The sequence below is a fragment of the Sphaeramia orbicularis genome, chromosome 16, assembly GCF_902148855.1.
Source record: "Sphaeramia orbicularis chromosome 16, fSphaOr1.1, whole genome shotgun sequence".
Lineage (NCBI taxonomy): Eukaryota > Metazoa > Chordata > Actinopteri > Kurtiformes > Apogonidae > Sphaeramia > Sphaeramia orbicularis.
This window is the reverse complement of record NC_043972.1, coordinates 39,127,867-39,155,130: the sequence shown is the minus strand read 5'-3', so window position 1 is coordinate 39,155,130 and position 27,264 is coordinate 39,127,867. Positions and strand designations below refer to the sequence as shown.

The 27,264-nt window shown below is 35.2% G+C and overlaps 1 protein-coding gene across 1 annotated transcript; it reads right to left on the bottom strand.

Moving 5' to 3' along the window:
* Positions 1-478: 478 nt before the first annotated feature.
* cyp4t8 (cytochrome P450, family 4, subfamily T, polypeptide 8) lies at positions 479-27,264 on the bottom strand. Its single transcript, XM_030158098.1, has 12 exons — positions 26,989-27,264; positions 23,212-23,356; positions 23,080-23,124; positions 22,854-22,981; positions 15,338-15,462; positions 15,104-15,258; positions 14,885-14,991; positions 7,978-8,168; positions 7,738-7,871; positions 7,119-7,183; positions 2,699-2,781; positions 479-1,614 (listed from the first exon to the last, which is right to left on the bottom strand). Exons 1-12 carry the CDS (start codon positions 27,178-27,180, stop codon positions 1,437-1,439), a joined length of 1,548 nt encoding a protein of 515 aa, XP_030013958.1. The 5' UTR covers positions 27,181-27,264; the 3' UTR covers positions 479-1,436.

The window sequence follows — 27,264 nt, the reverse complement described above, 5'->3', positions numbered from 1 at the left end:
AATCATGTATTTAATTTCCCATATTTAAGTTAGATGTTCATGAAAACTCAAAGTAAATTCAAAGGTTATTGCATGAAAACAGAGAAAACTGAGAAAAAGTGAGTTTTTCAGCAAATCTATCATTAACTGAATATAAACCAAGTGTCTCCATCGATTGTTATTGATCCAACTCCATGGGTTTTACTGGTGAATCAGTGTTACAGAAGATGACGGTGTTTCCATGGTAACTATGGAGCCTCTGAATGTCCAAATGGCTCATATCTGATGACCATGACAAGACGACAAACTGCATTTTACACCAATTATTTACATGTATTGATAGGATTAGTGGATCAACAGGTATTAAATATTTTATACAAGTAGATGGTTTTGGTCGCCAATGATGGTTTGGGTCTTTATGGGTTAAGTATTTCCTTTAAACCCTGTGAGCAGTTTGATTTGGAAGGATGGGGTTACAAAGACTGATGGCTTCAGAGTATTCTGATGTCTCCGCCAGGATTTAATGGGACCTTTTAAATTGGTAAAACAGAATATCTGTCTCTTTTTTTTTTTTGTTTTTTTTTCTCCCATTTTTACAAACTGTGCTAGTGACATTTGTCCTGGTGGAATTTTGTAATCATACTATGACTGTAAATAAAAAATGAACTACTTTTGACTCAACTACTTGGAGTTTTTGTGCAGATGATATGCAATATTTATGCCACAGCCTGTTGTCCAGTTTAGTCACAGACAGGAGAAAGTGCTTAGATAATGTCATCTTGTGACTGTGGGGCTAAACATTGACCAGATACTGCAGGAGGAATATGGATGGAAGTCAGATGAGTTCATCCAACATATATCACACAGCAGCAGTAAACTCAGTTAATGTGTAGTGTGTTCATGGAAATAACCTTTACACTACTAAACAGTAAATGTAAGTGGAAGAAGTTAAGTCTAAAACCTTTTGACCCTAGAAAGACTTGGCCACTGATTTCACACTGCAGCAGTTTCTTCTCATTTTTGTGCTTTTTAGTACTCAATCACAATTATTTACACTCTTTACATCTAAAATGAACCAATTTAAAGTACAAGTTGCTTCCAAATAGAGATAGTTAAAAATCTGTAAGAAAAAACACATTTAGTTTCAAAAATATAGTTGTAGATGTCAATATACACCCAGGATAAATCAAGAAAAAACTGTTGAGTAGCTTCCTTATAGTTAGTGAAATGGTTGAGTGCAAATACAATATATTATTATGTGTATGTTAAAAAAAAAATAGAATTTACTCTTAAACAAATAACATCCACTACATAAAACAGTCCATGATATTTGATTCTACATTAGTGTACAAACTTAAAAAAAAGTGTAAAAATTTACAGAGGTTACAATTCTTTAAACGATTCTCCATTAAAATCATTATTTCCCTGATCTACAGTTTTTCTACAATTAGTTTCCTTTAGACGTCGTAATCGACTGGTTTGATTTTGATGTGGATGCCGTTGAGAGATCGAAGCACGAGTCGAGGAATGATCTTGGGTTTCCAGTCGGGGTCTTCGATCAGCTGATATCTCTTCAGAGTCAGAGCCACCACCGCTTTCATCTCATTCATGGCGAAATTCTGACCAATGCAGTTCCTATAGGTGAAGAAAAACTGAAGCATTAGTCTTCTTTTTTTGTCTCATAATCCATTATTGGGTTAAAACACAGTATTCAAAATCTCTCTGTCAGGACATTTTAGAGATAATATGACAAATTAGTGTTGCTAAATGACCCACATTTTTACTTTTAAATTCATTTTTGCTTTAGTTAGACCATAAGGACACATATTTTCAGGATGGACTACAACCACTGCTGCTGACAAACAATTATGGCGTACTCAAAGAAATGTTTGTCGGAATTCTTGACCTTATATGTGCAAATGTCATAATGTAACTAGTTATAGACCCAACAAATTAAACAGGAATTCAAACATGTTGTAGAAATCCACTTGATCTCTGCCAAAATGAATATAAAGATAGCTTTGCAGCACCTGGAGGGTTTAAATTCAAACTTTATGAACTATTAGGGTCCAAATACACAAATAAATGTACCAAAGATTAATAAAAGTGGGTTTAGCAAAATATGCCCCTTTAACATCAATTGAAAAATGTAATTAAAATAAAGCTAAAAAAAAAACAAAAAAAAAAGATAAATGCACCAACCAGGGTCAAAATATGGAATTTGAATTCTCTCTGACAGGACATTTTGACAGATTAGTGTTGCTAAATGACCCACATTTTTACTTTTAAATTCATTTTTGCTTTAGTCGGACCATAAGGGATTATCCAAAACAAGAAGCTACTTTTTATTGAAATAAATGTTGGAATGGCAATCAATTAAAGTTCGCTCTCTGATGGGACATAACTGTGTTTTGACCCTATTCAAACTCTTGATATAAATCATGAATGATAACTTGATTTGTAAAAAGACAAACACTAAATTTTTTTTTTAACTCAATTAAGGTAATGCTAAGTTTTTCTAATGTTTGCTCTAATACTACAACTAAAACTTAAATTAAAAAAAAAAATTGTTCTGGTGGAAAAGGCAGCTGGTGCTGGGTTACATGTCCAAACGCCGCATACCTTTGTCAATAAATAAGTACACAGCTCCTGGTCGTAACCTGACACTGTGCCTGTTAAGCTCTTTAAAACAATCCCACGATATCAGGTGATGACAAACCTTGGACCTGCAGCAAAAGGCACGAATGCATGAGGCGACCGCATGGAAACATTCTCTGGAAGGAACCGAAGTGGATCAAAAACCTGCGATTAAGATTAAAGAACGCATTAGTGAAGTGAAAATAATCTGCATTGTTAACTTTAAAATAATACTGATACCCTTATTGTTCTGACAGTCTCTCACAAACTCAGCTCAGTTTATATCATTTTCTTGAAATTTGCTGATATTTATAGCTCTAACCATAAGGAGTATATGGGTGCTTTTATGAAACTGGTCCCTAAAAACAGGACAAGGGGGCTAAAAATTCAAACCAGATGTAGACTAATGTTATGAAGTAAGTTTGGAAGCACTCTGGGTCTATTTTAAAAATAAATATTTACAGAGATAAAAGAGAAACTATTTTTCAGATAAAACACATTTTTATATTATTTTTATACAAAAATCTGCATGGAACACAGTAAAAAGGACACAAAAATTATGCACTACAATTTTTTTTTTTTTAATATCTTTTTATTCTCTCACAGGTACATTTTGGGAATTTAACTAATTATGCAAGGCAGAATGTTTCACAAAAATGAGCGTGGCTGCAAAACGATTTGCAATTTATATGTGTTTAAATGGGCAGGTTCTGCATGTAACACAAATGGGCATGATAGGTTACACGCGAAACCTGGAATGAAACTGAGATTCATGAAAAATCCGCATATCTGGATTAGAAAAACCACTAGGATCATCAAATTTAACAGTGTCTTTATTTACAGCGGTATATAAGACCATTTAGAGCCATGTTTTCCAGATCAAATGCACTGACAACTAGGTAGCTTTTCCTGTCCCAATTTTGGTCCTATTTTTGGCCCCAATATTTTATTCTTTATTTTATTTTTATTTTATTTATTACTATTTATATTCATTAATTTTGGGATGGTTCAGAGCAAGACTATACAGTTTTTTTTTGCATTTATCTGAGGTCATCATTAGGTACATCCTGGGGGGATATATGTCTAAATTTCTCTTTTATTATTGGGTCTAAAAAAACTGGCAAAGTACCAGGTACCAAAATGTACCCAGTTTCAGGGAAGCACCCTTATATAGTATAGTTTTTTTTTTGTTTCTCTTTTTGTTATACTTGTTTAGGGACTAACTGAGTCTGTCACAAAAAAATGAATACATTTTTACCAAACTTGGAAGGCTGAGACGAACCAATTAAATTTTGCAGCAGATCCATACAAAAGGGTAATGCTACACTTTCTCTAACATCGGAGAAGTCATACAAATCAGTACTAGCATCTTTGTTACCATGGTAACAGATAAACAACAAAAAGAGGGAAAACAGGCTATTTTCGGAGATTGTAAACTGTCGAACTAACTATAGTTAATGCAATGTCCCTTTAGACCAGTGGTTCCCAACCTTTTTTGCCTCATGACCCCATTTTAACATCACAAATTTGTGGCGACCCCAGACATTCAAAACAAAGACTTTTTTTTTTTTTTTTTTTGCTAAAATTCATTTGTTTCTGATCATGTAATAGTTTGATATACTAAGTTGCAAATGAACATTAATTTTACATGATATTTAGTCTATATAATGCATATTATTATGGACGGAGGCAGAAAAGCCAGGTGTAGATTACTGCACAAAGTGAGAATTTTATTTTCCTTGGTCAGGATATGTACAGTCAGTCCAGCTTGGATTTACAAGGCTGACAATTAATACTGAACAAACAATAACTCAAACTATGAATTATGAAAGAGCTGCAGCATCTGAAACCAACCACAATGAACATTTGAAAGATAAACAGTACCACAGTGCTGCAGTTTCAGCTTCACAGTTTGTCATGTCTTTTATGGATTGTGATTGTCTCTCAACTCACGATATATTTTTTATTAGTAGGTTTTTTTTATTTCATTTTAATCAATTACTATAAATTTCAGGTGACCCCATTTGAACTCCAGGCAACCCCATGTGGGGTCCTGACCCCAAGGTTGAAAAACACTGCTTTAGACACAATTAGACCTAATTAGATATAATATTTTAGGATTACACACATATTTTTTAATACTTGTTTTACATTTAGGCAGGACTGAATGCAAGGAGGCCATAAAGAAATGTTAGTTTTAACATTTTTTTTTTTCGTATTCGTCTATTAATATACAGTCGTGAGAAAATGAAAGTACAACCTCTTCTAATTCTGTGGTTTCACTGTTCCTGTGTGGCAGTGTGTGGAGTTAAGAAAAAAAACTAACTGCTTCCGTTGGATTTAAAAGGGTGAGTCAAATAAACAGAAACAGTGAAATCTGTTGTATGTTCTTTAGCGCTTGACGTTAGATTTCAATCATTTTAGATCCTGGTAAAGATCTGATGAGTGTTTTAATTATATCATGATATGTAAATTTGTAGAATTCAAAGAGGATGTACTTTATTTTTTTCTTGAATGTACATAAGTAGACAAAGATGTGCATCCAGACAGACGGTAACAACCTATACTGAGAGAGTTTGTACATGGAAAATAAAGGGGCTTCTTTTGGATTGTGCTCTGGATACATTTACACTGACAATGACAGACGCATCAACACTGAAGTTTACCATGACACTACACACACTCACGCAGAATACCTACTTTTTAACTTCCCCACCCACTGGAAAATCAGCTATATCATCCTGAGAATTTCCCCCGTGACAGCAAAAGAAAACAAAACAGAGCGCACATTTTTGAAGTATGAAGTTAAAACACGTGGCAGCAACTGAGTCACCATTACAGCTTCAGTGCAAGATACTTTATTTATTTATTTATTTTGTATCATTGTGGAATAATTAGCATAGTTCTGATTTCTGTCTGCTGCAGCATTATGACAGCAAAGAGATCTGATAAAATTCACTATAACATCAGTCAGATATTTTAAAGGAGTGATATTTTACTTTTTTAAAATGGAATTATGCATTTTTAAACATTTCCCTGTGGTCTACATAAACTGTAAATGCTATGCTTGGGACTGAATTTTTCATTAATTCAACTCCACAGGTCCATCTTCAACCGTATTTCTGAGTAATGACACCAGAAATGTCGTTGTGACCCTTTAAATGCTAATGAGTCACTTCACGGCCACCAACAACTAAACATTTTAGGTAATTGGCTCGAAGTTTGGACATATTTTCAGTATGGACTACAACCGCTGCTGCTGACAAACAATTATGGCATACTCGGAGAAATGCTTTGTCGGAAGTCTTGACCTTATATGTGCAAATGTCGTGATGTAACTAGTCATAAAATGTAACAAATTAAGCAGGAATTAAAACACGTTGTAGAAATCAACTCGAATGAATATAAAGATAGCTTTGCAGCACCTGGGAGGTTGAAATTCAATCTTTTTGAACTATTAGGGTCCAAATACACTAATAAATGTACCAAAGACTAATAAAAGTGGGTTTAGCAAAATATGACCCCTTTAATATTCCTTATGTGGCCAAGGTGTCTGGTTTTCTCCAAATACAACAACCTCCTTGTGCACTTCAGACCCTTTAACACTGACAAAAACCTGGTCCCAGCTCACAATAGATACCCCTAAACACAAGCTGAGCAATGAGGTCTATGTGGTCTAAAGCAGCGAGGGGAACCCAGACATACAGTAGATGGGTCTGTAAAGGAGGGGAACTCCTATGGTCAGGACTTAGGAGTCCACCTGCATCTAAAGGAACACTCCTTTAAAGACAGAAGAGGATACATTCTGGACAAAGACAATACAGTCGTGAAAAAAATTATCAAACCGCCCTTGATTTCTTAATTTCTTGTTCATTTTAACGCCTGGTACAACTAAATGTACATTTGTTTGGACAAATATAATGATAACAAAAATAGCTCATAAGAGTTTAATTTCAGAGCTGATATCTAGCCATTTTCCATGTTTTCTTGATAATAACCAAAATCACTTCAGTTCTTACATCAGTATCTATGGCATTGTACTGCCAAAAACAGTCATTTTAGGCATTCCATGTTTTCTTTTCTGTCTGTTTTAGTCACATGATACACACAGGAGTTAGTACTTTATTGCACAACCATTGTTTTTGATGACTTTTGACGGTCTAATAATATTTTTCCGTGACTGTAGATGGGTTGAGAGAGGACAGAGGAGCCCACAGACTCATTAGCATTAGATGTCACTTCATTGCTTTACATGCAAATAAACAACCTCATCTACAGCCTAAAACACGGCGAAAGATTTTTTCTTTTTTTTTTTTTTTTTAAGATTCACAGGGTGGGTGTTTCTTTGCAAATGTAATTGATAGTGCAGACTAGAGTGCACTACATGTCAGTAAATCCATAGAGGTTAAATAAATACCTGGGACCAGTGAGGACTAAGAGGACAAAAAAAAAAAAAAAAATACTGCTGAGACACATAACATCAGAGACATACATCTACTTACATCAGGATTCTCCCAGATGGTTGGATTTCTGTGAATCCCAAATATACTTGTTCCAACATTACACCCTATACAACAGAAGAGAAGATAAATGTTTTGAATCCAAGCTTGTACAGTATAATGTATTTGGTACAAATAGCAAACAAAATACTAAAGACCCAAACTATAAATTTAACTAAAACCCCTAGTTATACAATTTCTGCTACAATTTATACTTCTTACACAAGCTGCAGTGTCATACTTCAATATAAGGTGTTAATGATGGGGTAAAGGTGTTGAAAAATCTAATTACACCCATGTACAATCACTCCATCTGACTAAATGAAACCACACACTTTCAATATGAAACTTTGTTTGATCATTTCCGATGAAGAGTTGGAACACGATGACTTGAGCTTCCTGTGGAAACAACTGAAGCTCTGCAATGATGATTTTGTAAAACAAAAATGAACAGGCATAGGTTGATTATGGAAAAACAACATCGATAGAGGTTAATGTTTAATCTTTTACTGGTGGAGAAGACGTTATTGTGCGCGCAACACAATGCTATCTTATCTATATAGACGCTTCCAAAACATATTGACCTACACAACTTAAAAGAGGTCACAAATGCACAACGGACCTGCAGGTATAGTCCTTCCATCAAAAAAGGTCAAGGGTTTGGTTACATGTCGAGAAATTCCGGGTACAGGAGGATAGAGCCGAAGGGATTCTTTAATGCACATTGTGGTGTATGGAATTTTACTGAGATCGTCCCTAAAAGCAAAACAAAAAATAAGACAAACATTGAGATGATTGCAAAAACCTGCATCTGTGGAGTTGCATATTCCACAGATTATCTTTAATACATGTCCAAACATACCACTCCATACTGTCCTTGCCCTCCAGGGTCTGCATGATCTCATCCCTGCACTTCTTCTGGTGTTCTGGGTGACAGGCCAGGCAGTAGAGGATAAAGGAGATGCCGCTGGCTGTGGTGTCATGGCCTTCGAACATGAAGGTGTCCACTTCTGCTCGTATGTCTTCATCTGATAGTCCCTGCTGGTTTTCATCCTGTTGAGATAAAACACGATCAATGTAAAAACAAAGATTAAAAACGACACATAATCTTTATAGTGTATGAGCCAATATTACTACAACAGCCAAATATATCTACTTTATGTTAACACTATAATAAAAATGTCCAATAAATCATAATTCACTTTAAACCGGTCATAAAAGTAGAATGTGTCTATCTACTCCCTCAGCAGGTCAAAGGTATATTAAAAAAAAAAAAAAAAAAAAAAAAGCTGTTGATTTTCTATTTTTTTAGATGCCATGCGATCTACCTTCACTGCTGGCCTAAATGCGTTGTCCATATTATCAGTGGAACAGACACTTGTCAGAGAATTGCCTGATTTTCACTATAGACTCATGTTAAAATGTGTGTGTTTGAAGGATAGACGGATGAAATTTACATATAAAAAATACATGACTGAAAACACATACTATACAGTGTATTTTTAGTTTAATTCAAATTAATAGTTTAAAATAGTGGTTTATAGGTCTGACAAGGAAGTGGCTACAACCAGATGCACCACAACACGAAGACTGGTTAAAAGCAATCTATGAAGTCTATGTAATGGAGAAACTGTCTTTTTCATTAAAAGTAAAACTGGATAAATGTATGGAAATGTGGTCAAAATGGGTCGTATATTTCACCCCATTGAGGCCAGATTTTTTTTTTTTTTCTTTTTATTGTTTGATTTCTGTACATTACAAAACAAAACAAACATAAGGGATATTTTAGATACATTGACCATAATAAACCTTTGTGACTAACAACTGTTTTTACTAGTGTGACGCTGAAATGAAAATTGTCCATTTCTTCCATTTATCATGACACTGTTCTTCTTGAGTCCTCAATCTACGGGTCAGAATCTCCATCTAAAATATTCCATTCACAGTTTGTGTAGCCAGATTTAATTTAACTAGAAATGAAAAGTTATAATTGAACTGGTTGAATGAACTGGAGCTGAAACTTGTGTGGTTTTTGAAATACTGAAAACAAGGAAAAAATGTGACATCTTTTTGTTCTAAGGTATGTTTAACAAAATATATATATCTAAAAAAAGGGGAGGAAGACTTACAACAGATGTCTTTGTTTATTTGTGTTTTTTTTCTCTAAACAGAGAACATGTGTATGTTAAATTTCATGTTTTACTATTGTTGACTTTTCAGACATGGTATACAAATGTGCTTGGATGTCTGTTGTAAAGTATCTCTCCAAATGAAAATAATAAAATTATGTACAGGGTGGGGAAGCAAAATTTACAATATTTTGAGGCAGGGATTGAAAGACAGTGTATGACCAATTAGTTTATTGAAAGTCATGACAATTTATTTGCCACAAGAAAATTTACATCATAGAAAATGTTTTTATTCTATGTGTCCTCCTTCTTTCTCAATAACTGCCTTCACACGCTTCCTGAAACTTGCGCAAGTGTTCCTCAAATATTGGGGTGACAACTTCTCCCATTCTTCTTTAATAGTATCTTCCAGACTTTCTCGTAATAGTTTTGCTCATAGTCATTCTCTTCTTTACATTATAAACAGTCTTTATGGACACTCCAACTATTTTTGAAATCTCCTTTGTTGTAACGAGTGCATTCAGCAAATCACACACTCTTTGACGTTTGCTTTCCTGATTACTCATATGGGCAAAAGTTTCTGAAAAGGTATGGATAATAGTGTTAGGTATGATTATGACATCAATATATGTTTGGTTTCAAAACAACTGACGGAGTGCCTGCTGAGAAAAAACAACTAAATGTTCATTGTAAATTTTGCTTCCCCACCCTGTATATGCACTTATATGTAAAAAGTGGTTTATATACATGTACCCTAGTGGTGAAATGTGGTTATAGTGCAGCTGAAAACTGACTTAGATACTGTCTGTGCCGCACCAAAAAATAATTTCACCAGCCACCACTGTTGTTCACCAAATTGGGAAAAAACTGTTAGACTAGAAATAAAGGCAGCCAACAACACACCAAGATGGTGCTGCACGAGCAGCTGAAGGTTACGGCAGCTAACCCCTCTCTTCTCTTCTTTTTAGTTTTTTACCCCTGCTAAGGAGGTTATATTTTTGCCGGCATTGGTTTGTCTGTCTGTCCGTGTGCAAAATAACTCTAAAAGTTATGGACGGATTTGGATGAAAATTTCAGGAAATGTTGACACTGGCACAAGGAACAAATGATTAAATTTTGGTGGTGATCGGGGGGGGAGAGGCACTGATCATCCTTGGCTGAGGTCTGCACTCTCCGAGTGCTTTTCTAGTTCTATCTGTTTTTGGGGTGGATTGTGTTTTTTCTTTAAATCATGTTTTTTTGTTTTCTTTTTTAAACTATCCTTACAAATACTCTTTACCGTTGCTGCATTGACCGTTGAGTTTCCCTGTTGTGGGATCAATAAAGTCTAGTCTAATCTAATCTAATCTAATCTACTTTTTTACAGAATACTCACAGGCATCTTCTCAACTCCCACTGAGTTATAAATATGTTAGAGTAATTTTGAATAATTAATGATAATAGTAACTTAAAGGGGTCATATTTAGCTAAACCCACTTTTATTAGTCTTTGGTTCATTTGTTTGTGTATTTGGAACCTAACAGTTCATAAAGTTTGAATTTGAACCCTCCAGGTGCTGCAAAGCTATCTTTATATTCATTCTGGCAAAAATCAAGTGGATTTCTACAACCTGTTTTAATTCCTGGTTAATTTGTTGCATCTATAACTAGTTACGTCATGACATTTGTACATATAAGGTAAAGACTTCCGACGAACATTTCTCTGAGTACGACATAATTGTTTATCCGCAGCAGTGGTTGTAGTCCGTACTGAAAATATGTCCAAACTTTGAGCTGAATACCTAAAATATTCAGTTGTTGGTTGAACAGGACAGAGCAGCACAGCCAACAACCTGGAGGGGGCGGGGCCTGAAGCGGCTCATGTGCATTTAAAGGGCCAGTGCTCAAAACGCTGACTCAGAAATAGGGTTGAAGATGGACCTGTGGAGTTGAATTAATGAAGAATTCAGACCCAAACATAGCATTTACAGTTTATGTAGACCACAGGGAAATGTTTTAAAAGGCATAATTCCAAAAAAAAAAAAAAAAAAAGCAAAATATCACTCCTTTAAACAGGGACCCTTACTACATTTAGTGAAATATGCTTATGGTCAGCCTGTTAAACTGAGTGGAAAAATCAAATATCATTGCATAAAAGTCCTTTCATTATACCCTCCTAAAAAATGAGGACATGATATTAATTTTCAACAATGATACTCCCCTACACTGGCTGATACCAAAGAAGGTGTTTGTATAAATATCTGTTGTGCACAAAAAAAAGACCATCAACCATATTTTGTTATTCTCACACGGGGATGTGAAGGTTTGCCCTGCTGTGACGGTTTAAGATCAGCTGTTTTATCTGTCTGTGTTATTGTCTGGGATTAAAAAAAAGCTTAGTAATGTTTGCACCAACAGAACTTTGGGCCAACAGGGTCTTGCGTCATCTGATTCACTCCCTGCCCTCAGGAGTGACTCAACAGAACAAAAAGTCTGAATGGTGCATTTGAGGCAGTGCTGAGTGTGGGATAACATCTGCATACTAATAACAGCCCCGTGTGGCTTTTTTCTATGTCAAGACTTTGCAAATGCATAAAATATTAGAGTTTTATGTCACCTAATCTCTCAGATGACCTCTAGAGACAACATCTGCCCTCAGAGCATATTATTTAATGTGTAATGGCTGTAACATTTTACTATTCAACATTTTGTGTACTTGTGCTGTCTCATACAGCAGTGGTATAAGGCTGTATCTCTAAATCTGGAAAACAACATAACACAATAACATGACCTTTAAATGCTTTTACGCCTTCATGCTCTGATGTTTGCGTGGTCACATTATTCTGTCATTTTGTTATTGATATACATTTATAGATATGTTACTGATACAGATGTGGACAGTGTTTTTTTTGTTATTCATCACTGTTTTGACTTGTTTTTCTTAGAGTTCTGGAGGCTGGTGAAACTCAGTTGAGAAAAAGTGACTTCTCATGCCTTACTTTAGTACCTGAGGCTGAAACAAAATATGACACTTTTAGTGTTAAAGGGTACCTGTAGTGAATTTTCATTGCTAGCTCTTTCAAATTGTTGCATCCCTAAGACAGTGGCGGAGTGCAAAGCTTACAGTTGCACAAGTAACAAGCATGAATACATGCTTTCCACTCAGTCCTGCTCGCTGACTGCTGCTTGTTTACTCATACTCCATTACCCGGAATCAATGATGGTACGTCACTTACAGCCGGCAAAAGCTGCTCCCCATAGGTTCTGCCCCCGCCTGTAATTCATGTAATAAAAAGGTCCAGTGTGGTGCATTTATGGTGATTTTTTACTGAATGTGCACCTTTCTTGCTTATAAGTAATACACAAAGTACAATTAAAGTTAGAAGCATAACTAGTACAGGTACACTTTAACTGTCATCAGGCCACCCCTTACCTCTGAGTTAGTTACCTGGAGTTAATTAGTACCCCACCCCCCGGAAAGGGAGGTAAGGGGTACTGTATTTGGTTTGGTTTGTTTGTTTATTTCCTTGTTTGTTAACACTCTAGCAGCAAAACTATTGGTTGAATTCATACCAAATTGGGTCTATAGATTGCCAGTGACTCAGAATAGATCTGATTACATTTTGAGAAAGTACGTCAAAGTTAGAATTTTTTATGAATTTTTTAAATCTTTTTTTTTCCCCATTTACTTGTAATGGGCAGAATTTCAAATGTCCGTAGCAGCAGAACTATTGGTTGAATTCATACCAAATTGGGTTTATACATTACCAGTGACCCACAATAGATCTGATTACATTTTGGGAAAAGTACGTCAAAGTTAGAATTTTCAGTGCATTTTAAAATCTTTTTTTATTCCCATCTATATCATAAAAGCCAAGAGACCTCTGTGTGCGTGCATGTGTATCTGTTTTATAACTAAAAAACTGGCGAGATCTAGCGTTTGCCTTTTGGAGTACTAATGTATTTTGGGTCAAGGATCAGACAGGCCAAAACAGCTTATTGATACGACCAATACTTTTGGAGTTATTAGTGTTTTAAAATTACAATGGGCTTACAGGCGGCCCACAGATGAGTCCATTCACGGCCGCAAACAGGGGGTGGGGCTGGATCTGGATCAGTGGAACAACCGGGACACAACGAGAGAACCAGGTCCAGCTGTGATCACACACTAACAAGGTCAGTCTGATTCTTAATGTGGCTCGGTTCCACAGCGTCAGTCCCCGGTCAGACCGGGCCTGTTCATGTTCCCCTCCTCGTTGTAACACAGTAACAGACCGTTCTGCGCAGACTGTGATCAGACGGACCAGAGTTCAGCGGCTCACTGACCGGAGTTATTGCGAGTGAGAGCCGGGTCCAGCTGTGATCACACATTAACAAGGTTGGTGTGGGTCTTACTGTGGCCTGGTTTCACTCCGCCGGTCCCTGGTTAGACCTAGCCCTTTAACGCTCGCCTCCTAGTCTGTGTGTTACACCAGTAAACTTAGTCAAGTCATCCAGTAATGTGAATGTGATCAAGTCACACAGTAATGATGTAAAGCCCTTTCAAACAAATATATAAGGCAGTGTTCTGCAACCTTGGGGTCCGGACCCCACATGGGGTCGCCTGGAATTCAAATGGGGTCCCCTGAAATTTGTAGTAATTGATTAAAAAAATTAAATTAAATTAAATTAAATAAAATAAATAAATAAATAAACAAGCTGAAGCTGAAACTGAAGCACTGTGGTACTGTTTATCTTTGAAATGTTCATTGTGGTCGGTTTCAGATGCTGCAACTCTTTCATAATTCATAGTTTGAGTTATTGTTTGTTTATTATTAATTTGCAGCCTTTTAAATCCAAGCTGGACTGACTGTACATATCCTGACCAAGGAAAATAAAATTCTTACTTTGTGCAGTAATCTACACCTGGCTTTTCTGCCTCCGTCCACAATAATATACACTATATAGCCTAAATGTCGTCTAAAATTAATGTTTATTTGCAACATAGTATAGCAAACTATTACATGATCAAAAACAAATCAATTTCAGCAAAAAATATGTCTCCATTTTGAATGTCTGGGGTCGCCAGAAATTTGTGATGTTAAAATGGGGACACAAGCCAAAATAGGTTGGGAACCACTGATGTAAGGTATCTATGAATGCATTCTTATCTGTTACTTTTGATGTCAATACAAAACAAAATGAGGGCCATTATATTTTTTCCTAATCTGTGTATGACACCAGTAAACTTAGCTCAGCTCCCCATTTTGTCAACTCCACTGCTTCTAGAACCTGTGGATTCCCATGGGTCAACATGCTAGTTTGCTTATAATGGGCAAAATCTCAAACATCTATAAAAACATCAATTTTGTTTCAATTTACTTCAAACTATGCACATATATAGAGGCAGTTGATATGATATCAGCACAGGCATAGACATGATGACATCAGCTCGATTGATGCCAAAATAAGGTATAATATGTGCAAGGGGCGGGGTTTGTTGTGTCTGACACCACTTGTTTCAGATGTATTTGAGTACGCATGCTCCTAAACACAATACCTGCCTATAGGTTTTGAAGAAGTGAAGATTTTTCTTGTTTGTAGCATGTTGATACACAAAAACATCAGCAAGAATGTGCATTTTGTCCTAAATCAGGAATAGAGTGAATATGACAGAACATACCCTTGCACAGAGAAGAATGTCCAGAAAGTCCAAGTTTCTCTTGGTCTGTATGTAACCTGGCTCCTTCTCTTGTTTTAATGCTTCTTTTCTCTTTCTTACGACTTCCGCTTTAAAAGACAGTGAGAAAGATCATCATTGCAGGCTTGTTGTGGCTTGTTCTTTAAAATGCTGCTCTGTTTATTGCACTAAGAATTCCATTTGTCAGTGATCAGTGCTTACCTGTGTGATTGTGTGCAACTTTACAAGCTTTTCTGTATCTGAAACCGTGTGGGCTGAAGTAGAATATCAGGTCATTGTGGTATGGAAAGGTTCTGAACCGCAGGTTAATCAAATTACTGAGCTCATACACTGACTGGATATAAGCATTTGTTCCACTGCAAAGAAAACAGGTTCACATTAAATGTTACGTTTCCACCACTAATGATTCAGAGAGGAGAAGCTGAGTGGACTAACCCCTCGGTCTGACAGTTGCTGTTGTAACTGAAGGCACACTTCAAAATGCTGTCCAGGGTCATGAGGCTCACATGTTCAAACAACTCAAAGGATTCGCCGGTTTTTGCGTAACGTTCCCATTTGGCCTGGAAACACAGAGGGAGAACAGATGTGACACCTCTGTGGGAGATGGAAAAACTTAAAGACACTCTTCAGCCAGACCAGCTTTGACAAGAATATATCATCTAGATCAGGGGTGTCAAACTCATTTTAGTTCAGGGGCCACATTCAGCTAAATTTGATCTGCAGTGGGCCGAACCAGTAAAATAATAACATAATAATATATAAATAATGTCAACTGCAAACTTTTCTCTGTGTTTTAGAGCGAAAAAAGTAAATTTACATTATGAACAGGTTTACATCTACAAACTATCCTTTCAAAAGATGCGAACAGCATGAACAAACTGAAAAAATAAGTGTAATTTTAACAATATTCTGCCTCAGTTTATCATTAACACATGTACTTTATAACTTACAGATCACAGTGAAACTACAAATACACAAAACATTGAATAACAGGCAGAATATTGTTAAAATTGTACTGACTTCTCTTAAGACATTTCAGGTTGTTCATATTTGTTCAGGTTTTTCACATTTTTTGCAAAATTATACTTTATTTTAGTGTAAATACATGAAAATATTTACATTTACAAAGAGAAAAATTTGGATTTGTCATTATTTATATGTTATTAGGATTGTATTTTACTGAATCCTGCCCACTTGAGATTGAATTAGTCTGAATGTGGAACCTGAACCAAAAGATTGTTAATATCTTAGCTTTTGCTTTTCACAAATTCATCCTAAGGGCTGGACTGGACCCTTTGGAGGGCCGGATTTGGCCCCCGGGCCGCATGTTTGACACCTGTGATCTAGATCATACATGGACGAAAGAAAAGAACAAAAGACAATAAAAACACAGTGTTATGCTTTGTCACGAGTGTCAATTTAAAGATTTAAATACACATTACATGGACAAAAGTACAGGGACACGTTAAATTCAGGGGTTTCTTTTCTAACGGGGTCTGGGATATAAAACAATAATGACAAATGTCATGATATAGTTATATATAGTTATAGTTCTTCTCCTCCACTCCTTACTAATGTATGATTCAATCCATTTATTGTTATTTTAAGTGAATAAATACTTATATTGATATAATCTATTTGTCTCTAAAGGATCCTCTCTCCACCACAATATCATTACATTGCATTGATTAGTTTTGTTTAAGTTGTTATCTTTGATTCCAAAATGCCTCAGAGATGATTTTTTACTTAATTTCTTTCAACACTGATTTTTTTTTTTAAATCAGTGACTATGATTGTAAATGTTCTACCTTTAAATTTCTAAAATATTTTTCGTGCTCTGACTGTTAATAATAATTTTCTACCACAACAAACCATCTACTTTCTTCACATCTCACTTTGGAAAAAAATCTCTCTTTAAACTTTAAGGAAATATTGATGTTTTTATCTCAAATCAGCATGAACAGGACACCTTACAGCTGTAGACATGATGTGTCCTAATATTTTGTACATATAGTTTTTAAACATCAATATTTCCTTAAAGCTGCGTATGATGTTCATCACCAATTTTGCATCATATCTGTAAAACCCAAGTGATAGCCTAAGTATCACAAATCCGTTAGTCTTTCAGTGATTACGCACCTGAATCGCTCCCCTCACGGTGAACAACTTCACAGTGTACTCCACCACAAACACTCCATTTGTTTACGTACCTAAATGAAACCGTCACTCAGGTTTTTTCGGAATTCCATGCAGCCGCATTATAAAAACCCAAGTGACGCTGTCGTTTAGGTTTTGGTTTGGTATGTTATCAAATGGATTGTTTGTGGAGTACACTTCAAAGTTGTTCACCATGTGGGAAGTAATTCACGTGTGTAACCACAGAAAGACTAACGGATTCATGATACTTCGGCCATCACTCGGGTTTTACAGATTTAAAGAAAAATTGGTGACGACAACATAAGTAGCTTTAAAGTTTGACAAGAGATTTTTCTTCCTTGGAGAGATGTAAAGAACGTATACAATACTAAATACTGAAGGAAATGAATTATATACAATAAAATATGACCTAAACTCCATAATTGCTTATGAAAACTAACCTATTGTATACCTGAACAATTCTGTGTAATACTATCCAGTCACCTGCGTCAGCCTTTTTATTTACTGATTAAAGAAATTATATTTTGATTTTTTTAAATGGAATTTTGCATTTAAAACATTTCCCTGTGGACTACTTAAACTGTAAATGCTAGGCTTGGGTTTGAATTCTTCATTAATTCAACTCCACAGGTCCATGTTCAACCCTATTTCTGAGTAATGACACCAGAAAGGTCGTTTTGAGCGCTGGCCCTTTAAATGCAAATGAGCCATTTCATGCCCCGCCCCCTCCAGGTTGTTAGCTGTGCTGCTCTGTTCCGTTCAACCAATAACTGAATATTTTAGGTAATGGGCTCGAAGTTTTGACACATTTTCAGTATGGACTACAACCGCTGCTGCTGACAAACAATTATGTCGTACTCTGAGAAATGTTTGTTGGAAGTCTTGACCTTATATGTGCAAATGTCGTGATGTAACTAGTTATAGACGTAACAAATTAAACAGGAATTAAAACGGGTTGTAGAAATCCACTCAATTTTTGCCAGAATGAATATAAAGATAGCTTTGCAGCACCTGGAGGGTTCAAATTCAAACTTTATGACCTATTAGGGTCCAAATACACAAATAAATGTACCAAGACTAAAAAAAGTGGGTTTAGCAAAATATGACCCCTTTAACATCAATTGAAAAATGTAATTAAAATCAAGTAAAAAAACAAAAAAACAAAAGATAAATTCACCAGGGTCAAAACACAGTATTTGAAATCTCTCTGACGGGACATTTTAGAGACAATTTGAGAGAGTAGTGTTGCTAAATGACCCACATTTTTACTTTTAAATTAATTTTTACTTTAGTTGGACCGTAAGGGATTACCCAAAAGAAGGAGCTACTTTATACTGAAATAAATGTTGGAATGGCAATCAATTGTAGTTCGCTCTCTGATGGGACATTACTGTGTTTTGACCCATCGCAATAAAATACAACACAATTGGGCCATAATATAAAACAATTACCGTCCCAGCACCAGTAACATGAATCAATACCAGCCTCCAAAAGGAAACACACCATTAACAATCCATAAAGTCAAATATTTCATCAATAAAACACAAACTCTTAGTGACCACGTTCATACCGACAACATACTTGAGCATCTGTTGTTATTTTTTAATGTTTACAAGTAATGAATTACATATTCCTGGAGCCTTAACCGAGAAGGAACTTTGTCCAAATGTTGTGGATCAAAGTTTAACAAAGTAGTCCACCCTGATGGAGGCTGGTGTTGATCTGGAAGCACGTTGACTTAAACTGTTCCAGAGGTTTTCGTGCTAAATTATGAATAACCTTATACTGGAAAGAATAATTAGCCATGACCATAACATTTTCAAACGTTAAAAGTTTATCTTTTTTTTTTTTTTTAAATTCTACTGCAATAATGATATAAGACATTTTCTGTCCATTACCATCATCAGCACTATACTGAAGTAGTACTATGTTCTACAGTAGTTGTTTTATTGTACACATTGTATAAGTAGTAAAATTTTGCAAAGTTTAAGTCACTAATAAAGAAAAGTTAAGTCAAGATGCTGGTTGGCTGTAGTTTCCAAGATCCAGTCTTCTGTCAAAGTAAAATTCTGATCATTAATAAGAAAATGGGTTTTACTCAAAAGGAATATTTGTCCAGAGCTACCAGATCTACTTCAAAACACCATCTGCACATTAGAATACACTCACTTTTCAGGTTCTTTCTAATGGAAAAATTATAAATCAATTGCATAAATGTACATAAACCAATATACAGGGTGGGGAAGCAAAATTTACAATGAACATTTAGTTGTTTTTTCTCAGCAGGCACTACATCAATTGTTTTGAAACCAAACATATATTGATGTCATAATCATACCTAACACTATTATCCATACCTTTTCAGAAACTTTTGCCCATATGAGTAATCAGGAAAGCAAACGTCAAAGAGTGTGTGATTTGCTGAATGCACTCATCACACCAAAGGAGATTTCAAAAATAGTTGGAGTGTCCATAAAGACTGTTTATAATGGAAAGAAGAGAATGACTATGAGCAAAACTATTATCAGAAAGTCTGGAAGATACTATTAAAGAAGAATGGGAGAAGTTGTCACCTGAATATTTGAGGAACACTTGCGCAAGTTTCAGGAAGCATGTGAAGGCAGTTATTGAGAAAGAAGGAGGACACATAGAATAAAAACATTTTCTATTATGTCAACTTTCTTGGGGCAAATAAATTCTCATGACTTTCAATAAACTAATTGGTCATACACTGTCTTTCAATCCCTGCCTCAAAATATTGTAAATTTTGCTTCCCCACCCTGTATGTGTGCAATAACACTTTATTATATACACTGAAAACATCAGCTAACCAGCACTTTTGTCTTTTCTTTTCCAATTAATTTTATTAAAGTATGTGAGATTTAGTATATTTAATCTGAGGCAGATCATTTCTAAAAAAAATAAATAAATAAAATTGTACACCAGTGATTTGCCTGAGCCCAGATTGTGTTACAGTTTGAAAAATGTGACAACATCATTGAATGCATGGACAGTTTTCCTGCATTTCTTCTCATTTGATGTCTTATAAAAGTTAAATGGCCCATATTATGCTTACTTATTTCTGATATTTTTGTATTTGCTTTTTAAAGGTTAGCTTGCTGTTGACAACCACAAAGACAAATGTAGCATACTGGACATCCTGCAGCCTTAGCCCTCGTACAAGAACATCAGGTGGAGGTACAGTCCATTTTATATGCAAAGAGTGTTAATACCAGGAGACATTTCTTGGCTGAACATGCTAAGTGTTCTTCAATGAAAGTGATCTACATACCGTCACAGACACTCAGGAAACAAAAAAACACACTCTGTAACAGTAGACTCACTTATAGGTTGATTGAGTGAATTTGAATGGACTGTTTTATAGTTTTATAACACAATACTTTTGAATTTGGATCCTCTAACCTGGATAATGAACCGTTGTAAAGTCATCTGTCATGTCTACAAAATTCAAGTGGTTTACTATAATTTACTGTTAGTTTCGTGTTTCAGTTCAGTTGTCCTGAAGTGAATAAGCATCACATGATCATTGCACTACTGTCATATTTGCTGCTGTTTGGTTCCAGTATGCACCTTCACACCTCATAACCATTACTGTATTGCACTCCTGCTGCTACTGTAAATAAATTGACATGTACACGTTATATCCTGTTAGAATGTATTCTGTATATTGTCTATTTATTATCATTCTATTTTTACCTCTGTTTAAAATGCATGAAATTGAACAAGGTGAGGGAGAAACAGTATCTCAACTGCCCGTATGTTCTATACATCTAGTAAACTGCCAATAAACAATCTTTGAAGGGCCATACTTTCATGTAGTCTATGTTCACCCCTGATCTCAACAGCCTGGGCCTTTTATTTACACACCTAGAATTTCATAATTTTACAACACAAGTGTCGTTATAACCTCATTGTAACCACATAATTTTTTAATAGCACAACAATATTTTTGTACACTTATTTATGCATATTTATTTAATTATATTGCTAATATATGATGTCTATTACATATTGTACAAACTGGTCTTCGAATTGTGTCTAATTGTGACTGCTTTAATATGTATATTTGGTATATAGAAATATATTCAGAGCTATATATATTGTGTTGTGTTATTAAAAATTATGTGGTTATAATGAGGTTATAATGACACTTGTACTAACTGCTGTGTGTATCATGTGACTAAAACAGACAGAAAAGAAAACATGGAATGCCTAAAAGCACTGTTTTTGTCAGTACAATGCCATAGATATTGATGTAAGAACTTAAGTGATTTTGGTTATTATTAAGAAAACATGGAAAATAGCTAGATATCAGCTCTGAAATTAAACCCTTATGAGCTATTTTTGTTGTTATCATTATATTTGTCCAAACAAATGTACCTTTAGTTGTACCAGGCATTAAAATGAACAAGAAATTGAAGAAAACAAGGTGTGGACTAATAATTTTTTCCCAGACTGTATACCGTATGTCCCCAAAAAAATTACAATTGGATTTCCACATTGATAAATTTCAAAATAATTAAACAATCTACATGCTATTTCAGGGTACGAAACTATAACTTGTTACCTACATCTTGCAGAAAACCCCATTTAATTTGGTTCAGTGGTCATGGAGAAATGCGGATCTTTGTGAAGCATGTCATGGGTTCATTTCTTCCAAGGTTGGCACTTGGATACTCTTAGCATCCATATGAATGAAAATATTTTGCTCACATTCGACAGGGAAACTAATAAATGAATTCAAATTCTGTGCAGGAAGGAGGAAGAACTCAATCCAGCCTTCCAGTTAATAATTTAATATCTTTGTTTAATCATTCATTTTCGCACCTTACCAATGTTTGGTAAGGGGCAGAAATCTGCTTCCTTTTTGATTTAAATCATTATTCATTTCGTTTATTTGAAAATGAAAAGAAACAAGCAGTCACTTTTTCATAAGAGATATTTTTGTGCCAGAACACAATGAACAACTTCGTATTTGTAAGGTGTGAATACAATGGGCAACCTTACACAACTTGGAAGGAAGGGACTTCTGACATGTTTTATAAAGATCCCCATTTTTTCGTGACCACTGAAGCAAATCGAATGAGGTTTTCTGCAAGATGTAGATAATAAGTTATAGTTTCATGCCCTGAAATTGCATTTTGATTGATTCACTATTTTTAAAGTTATCATTGCAGAAAGTCCGATTGTAATTTTTCTTGGGACATGCATGCATGTATGTATGTATGTATGTATGTATGTATGTATGTTTGTATGTATGTATGTACGTATGCATGTATGTATGTATGTATGTTTGTATGTATGTATATTTGTATGTATGTATGTATGTATCTATGTATGTATGCATGTGTGTATGTATGTTTGTATGTATGTATCTATGTATGTATGTATGTATGTTTGTATGTGTGTATGTACGTATGCATGTATGTATGTATGTATGTATGTATGTATGTATCTATGTATGTATCTATGTATGTATGTATCTATGTATGTATGCATGTGTGTATGTATGTTTGTATGTATGTATGTATCTATGTATCTATGTATGTTTGTATGTTTGTATGTATGTATGTATGTATGTATGCATGTATGTATGTTTGTATGTATGTATGCATGTATGTATGTTTGTATGTAAAGCTCTAGTTTTTTTTCCTTTTCTGTTGTATTGACAGTTTCTTTCCTGCTACTTCTTATTATACTTGAACGAAGCAATTGTAATACACAATATTTTCCCCCAGGGATTAATAACATACTCTGATTCTGATTAACTTACCAGCATAGTATTAGCAGAATCTGACATCAGCTTTACATACGGCTTCAAAACATCATAATGGAAACCAGGTGTCAGGAGCCTTCTGTGACGGAACCACTTCTGACCCTTTGACACCAATAACCCTTCGCCTACAGAGGGAAACGCACAAGTGTGTATAAAAGGTGTGGCTCAGTAAAGAAAAACAATGTAGGCAGAAGTTTTAAGAGACAGATAAAAGTCATCTTACCAATCCAAGACTCAATAAACCTATATGCAAAATTATCTTTTGGCTCTGTTAAGAAACATAAAATTCAGACTGTTATTGTTGTGGTGACTTTTGCAGAAATGTACTGATGTGTCACTGTAATCCATCACTCACCTGTTGATGCCAGTATAGTTTTCACATAATCAGGGTGGTGAATATTGAGGAAACAGACGAAAGGCCCAAACCACATTGGAAAAGCATAAGGGTATTTCTGCCCCCATTTCACCACTTTGTACAAATCCTCCCCATCTTGTTTAAACTACAAGACAAAAAACAACAAAGAAAATCCAATGTTAATGCCGGTCTTTAAATCTAACCACCTCTGATTCATCATTCTGCATTAATTTATTTCAAGAAAGGAGGAGCTATTTGTTCATATGTTGTGATATTCACCAATTCTATGTCTGGTGTGCACTGATAACAGCTTGTACAGCCTCTACTATTATTAAAGCTGCAATCCAAGTACTAAAATAGAAACAAATATTTTCCTGATATTGACCTTAGATGACTTTATTAAAGCTAGGAAGCCCTGTACAAATCCATTTCTCAAGTCTGACTTTTTTTTCTCCACAAAATTTTTATTGGTATTTAAATTTTATAATGAAAGGTAAACTAAGTAAATAATAATATACATAAAGAACATGAATCAAAACACAAACACCCATTCACACCACGTAGACTGGCACCAAATGATATAGATAGATAGATAGATAGATAGATAGATAGATAGATAGATAGATAGATAGATAGATAGATAGATAGATAGATAGATAGATAGATAGATAGATAGATAGATAGATAGATAGATAGATATTCTTATGAGCATGTATACATATACATAGAAATAAAATTACAATATAGCAGTCATAATAAAAAAATAAAACAGTAATAATTTGGATGTCATGTTCCTATTTTCCAGATAGCATAATATCAAGTCTAACTTAAAAAAAAAATAGCAGAAAGTGATTTAATCTTATTACTAAATGAGCTGTGAGACAGTTTATTCTACAATATTGTATCACATTTAAAGAAACACATCTGGTTTTAAAACAGTATGCACACAGCACTTTTTTTGTAATTATATGTGAGATTTGATATTTGACAGCTGTATTTATTTTATTTTATATATTGTGTTGTAGAGTCCTGCAACAAAATTTTGTTTCTTCTCTGCGTGTGTCCTGGAATGACAATAAAGTCATCTATCTGTAAATAACTAAAATAACTACAGTATATGCAGTGGAAATTAGTATGGAAAAGGTGCATATTTTCCCTGTAAATCTTGGCAGCTGATTTTAACCCTTTCATGCATTAATTATGAGAACCTTTATCAAGATTTTTTTCTTGAGTGATTTTATTCCTCTTTAGGCATTAAAAAAACAATGCGATTGAACATTTTTTTAATTGAGTTGCAAAAATGTCCACTCAGCTGGACACCATGCGTTTAATATTTGAACCAAAGAAACATGTATTTACTGATATACTGTGTGAAATAAAAACATTTTAATGCTGCTAATCTGATGTTTTCTCACATTTTAACATACTCTACCAGTCATTACTAACTTCATGGTGATAATAGAGGGAATGCACATACGTCACTTCCCCCCTGGGCCACGCCCCTCTAAATCAGACTGAGTGGCAAAAACAAACCAGCTCAACATGGCGGATTATAGCAGTAACGATCGCCAGACCGGGAAAAATGTGGAATATAACATGAAATTAAAGACAATTGGACTCGACATGGATCCGTACAAGCTACCAAACAACAAGTGGTCTACGAACATTGATATGTGGCCGGAAATCACATATCCTGACATTTATATGAACCTGATTTCAACGCTGGGAAAATCCACAATGCAAAGGCTGAAAGCTACAAAAGCCAAAGAGTTGTTGACATCCTCGTCATCGTTAATTAGAGGATTACAGCTGGTGAGTGCTTTCAATTCAACATACTACTGTTTTTGAGGTTTTCTGTCAGTGCAGACGTATTTTCTTGGCGGTGATTGCCAAGGTAAAGGCCCAGCAGTAGTGCTCACAGTTCACTACTGATTTACTGGAGTTGAACCCTTAGTATTGACCCAAGTGAGTGGATGATCTACTGGTACTGTGGAGATTTAAGTAGAGTTAACATCAAATACTGGATCCAACACAGCTACAACAGCTTTGTGCTAGAGTATTCCCTTATGTGGAAAGAATGTAGGACGTTTCGGACTTGGACGTTTCGGCCTAGGACGTTTCAGCCTAGGATGTTCCGGACTAGGATGTTTCGGACTGCACTTTTTGCAGAGTAGGACTTTTCGGACAAATCATATTTTAAAAAACAAACACCATAAATTTATGTTTATTTGCATATAATTTTATTATTCACTCGATCACATATTAAAATTGTATACAATATACTCAAATTAAAGTATCAAAATTATACAAATTACATTGCCAGTATATAACCTCACATTATTTGAAAGAGTCCAAAATAAGATCTCACAACACTGAGCACATCATAGAGATAAGCAAATCACCAAAGTGTGGCCAGAAAATTCACACCTCAGCTGTTAACACAGTGAGCACACCAAAGTGTGGCCCTAATCAGACCTCAGTGGTTTGTCACCTGGGGTAAATAAGAACTCATCATCAATGAGCACATCATAGAGATACTGATTCCACCAATGACAAGCCCAACCAAATCTTCACTTTCTCTACATCTGCTGCTGTAATTTGTATAATTTTGATACTTTAATTTGAGTATATTGTATACATTTTTAATATGTGATCAAGTATACGTTTTTAATATGTGATCGAGTGAATAATAAAATTATATGCAAATAAACATAAATTTATGGTGTTTGTTTTTGAAAATATGATTTGTCCGAAAAGTCCTACTCTGCAAAAAGTGCAGTCCGAAACATCCTAGTCTGGAACGTCCTAGGCCGAAACGTCCAAGTCCGAAACGTCCGTCCACCATGTGGAAAGCTAGGTTAGCCTCAGTTTAAGCTAGTTTACAAATCATGTAGAACACAAGGTTCATAATCACACAATTGAAGACAAAAATGATTCATTTATGAAATATAGAACTAAATGACAGATGCTAACATTAAGAGCTCTACTAAGAAGTAACGTTAGCCATAACAATATGTAATTTAAGGTATGATTTTACGCAAGAATACAGCATAAATGAACGTTATCTGACACGAAATGGCAACCACAAATCCAGGTTTTGTTGCCTGGATTCCAGTTATTTCTACGAATTGCAGCGATCCATCTGCTTCTTCTGTCTTTGGCTTTAGGCTGCTAAAACGATTGCTCCGAGTGCTTTTTAAACCTATTTGTGCAATCAATGGCACAACAGCTCTTCCCTATTTTTTAGATTGCTCTAAAGTTTTCGCAGTATTCAAAGCAAAGCCGCTACTCATCTGCCTCTTTCTGCCACTCAGTGGACGGAACCGCGGTGACGTCACGTGCATACCCTCTATATGCCAAAAAAAAGACCCCCCAAAAAAACAACGTTTTGTTGTTAATTACTGTCTAATAACAGTAACAAGGAATTGCTTTACACTCAAAAATGTTAGATCAGGTTAATCTAGAACAGCAAAGTTACAGTAATGGTATCAAATGTAGTGTATGGGATGATGCATAAGCACCAAATGTGTCAGCTGATATGAAACTAAAACAACAAAATCCATGAATATATAGAGAACAGCTGTAGAATAACTGTCCACTGTAGTGACCAGTATGCATGAAAGGGTTAATGGATATACCAGATTCAAGTGCATCAGCTTATTATGAAAAAAGTAAATATATTAGTTTACATTTCACTCTGTTACTTACTACTAGTCAAATGGTATGCTATGCTTATGTTATGACTATACTTGTTTTGTTTGGTTGGGTTTTTTTTACCTCTAAAACATGTCCAAAAAGCCAGTGTGCAGGTGGTCCTGGAAAAGGCTCCATATGTCGAAACGCATCTCTTCTTTTCCTCAGTAAGATGGTCAGTTTATAAACAACAGCAACCAGACAGAGCACAGCCAACAAGTGGTGCATGTGAGGAAAACGGGGCTGAAACCCCCCGAAAGCTTCAGTGAAGTCCATGGCGATGACTTCACTTGAGGGGGAAAAAAAACAACAACAGTAAAGACTGAAACAAGAGGTGGTTTAAACTATCCGACCACAGAA

Coding starts and splice junctions, on each gene's coding strand:
- cyp4t8 (XM_030158098.1), bottom strand. CDS start 27,180: ATGGACTTCACTGAAGCTTTCGGGGGGTTTCAGCCCCGTTTTCCTCAC. Junction 8,169..14,884: donor ACATTCTTCTCTGTGCAAGG/GTATGTTCTGTC, acceptor TTATCTCAACAG/GATGAAAACCAGCAGGGACT. Junction 7,184..7,737: donor TGGAAGGACTATACCTGCAG/GTCCGTTGTGCA, acceptor TCTGTTGTATAG/GGTGTAATGTTGGAACAAGT.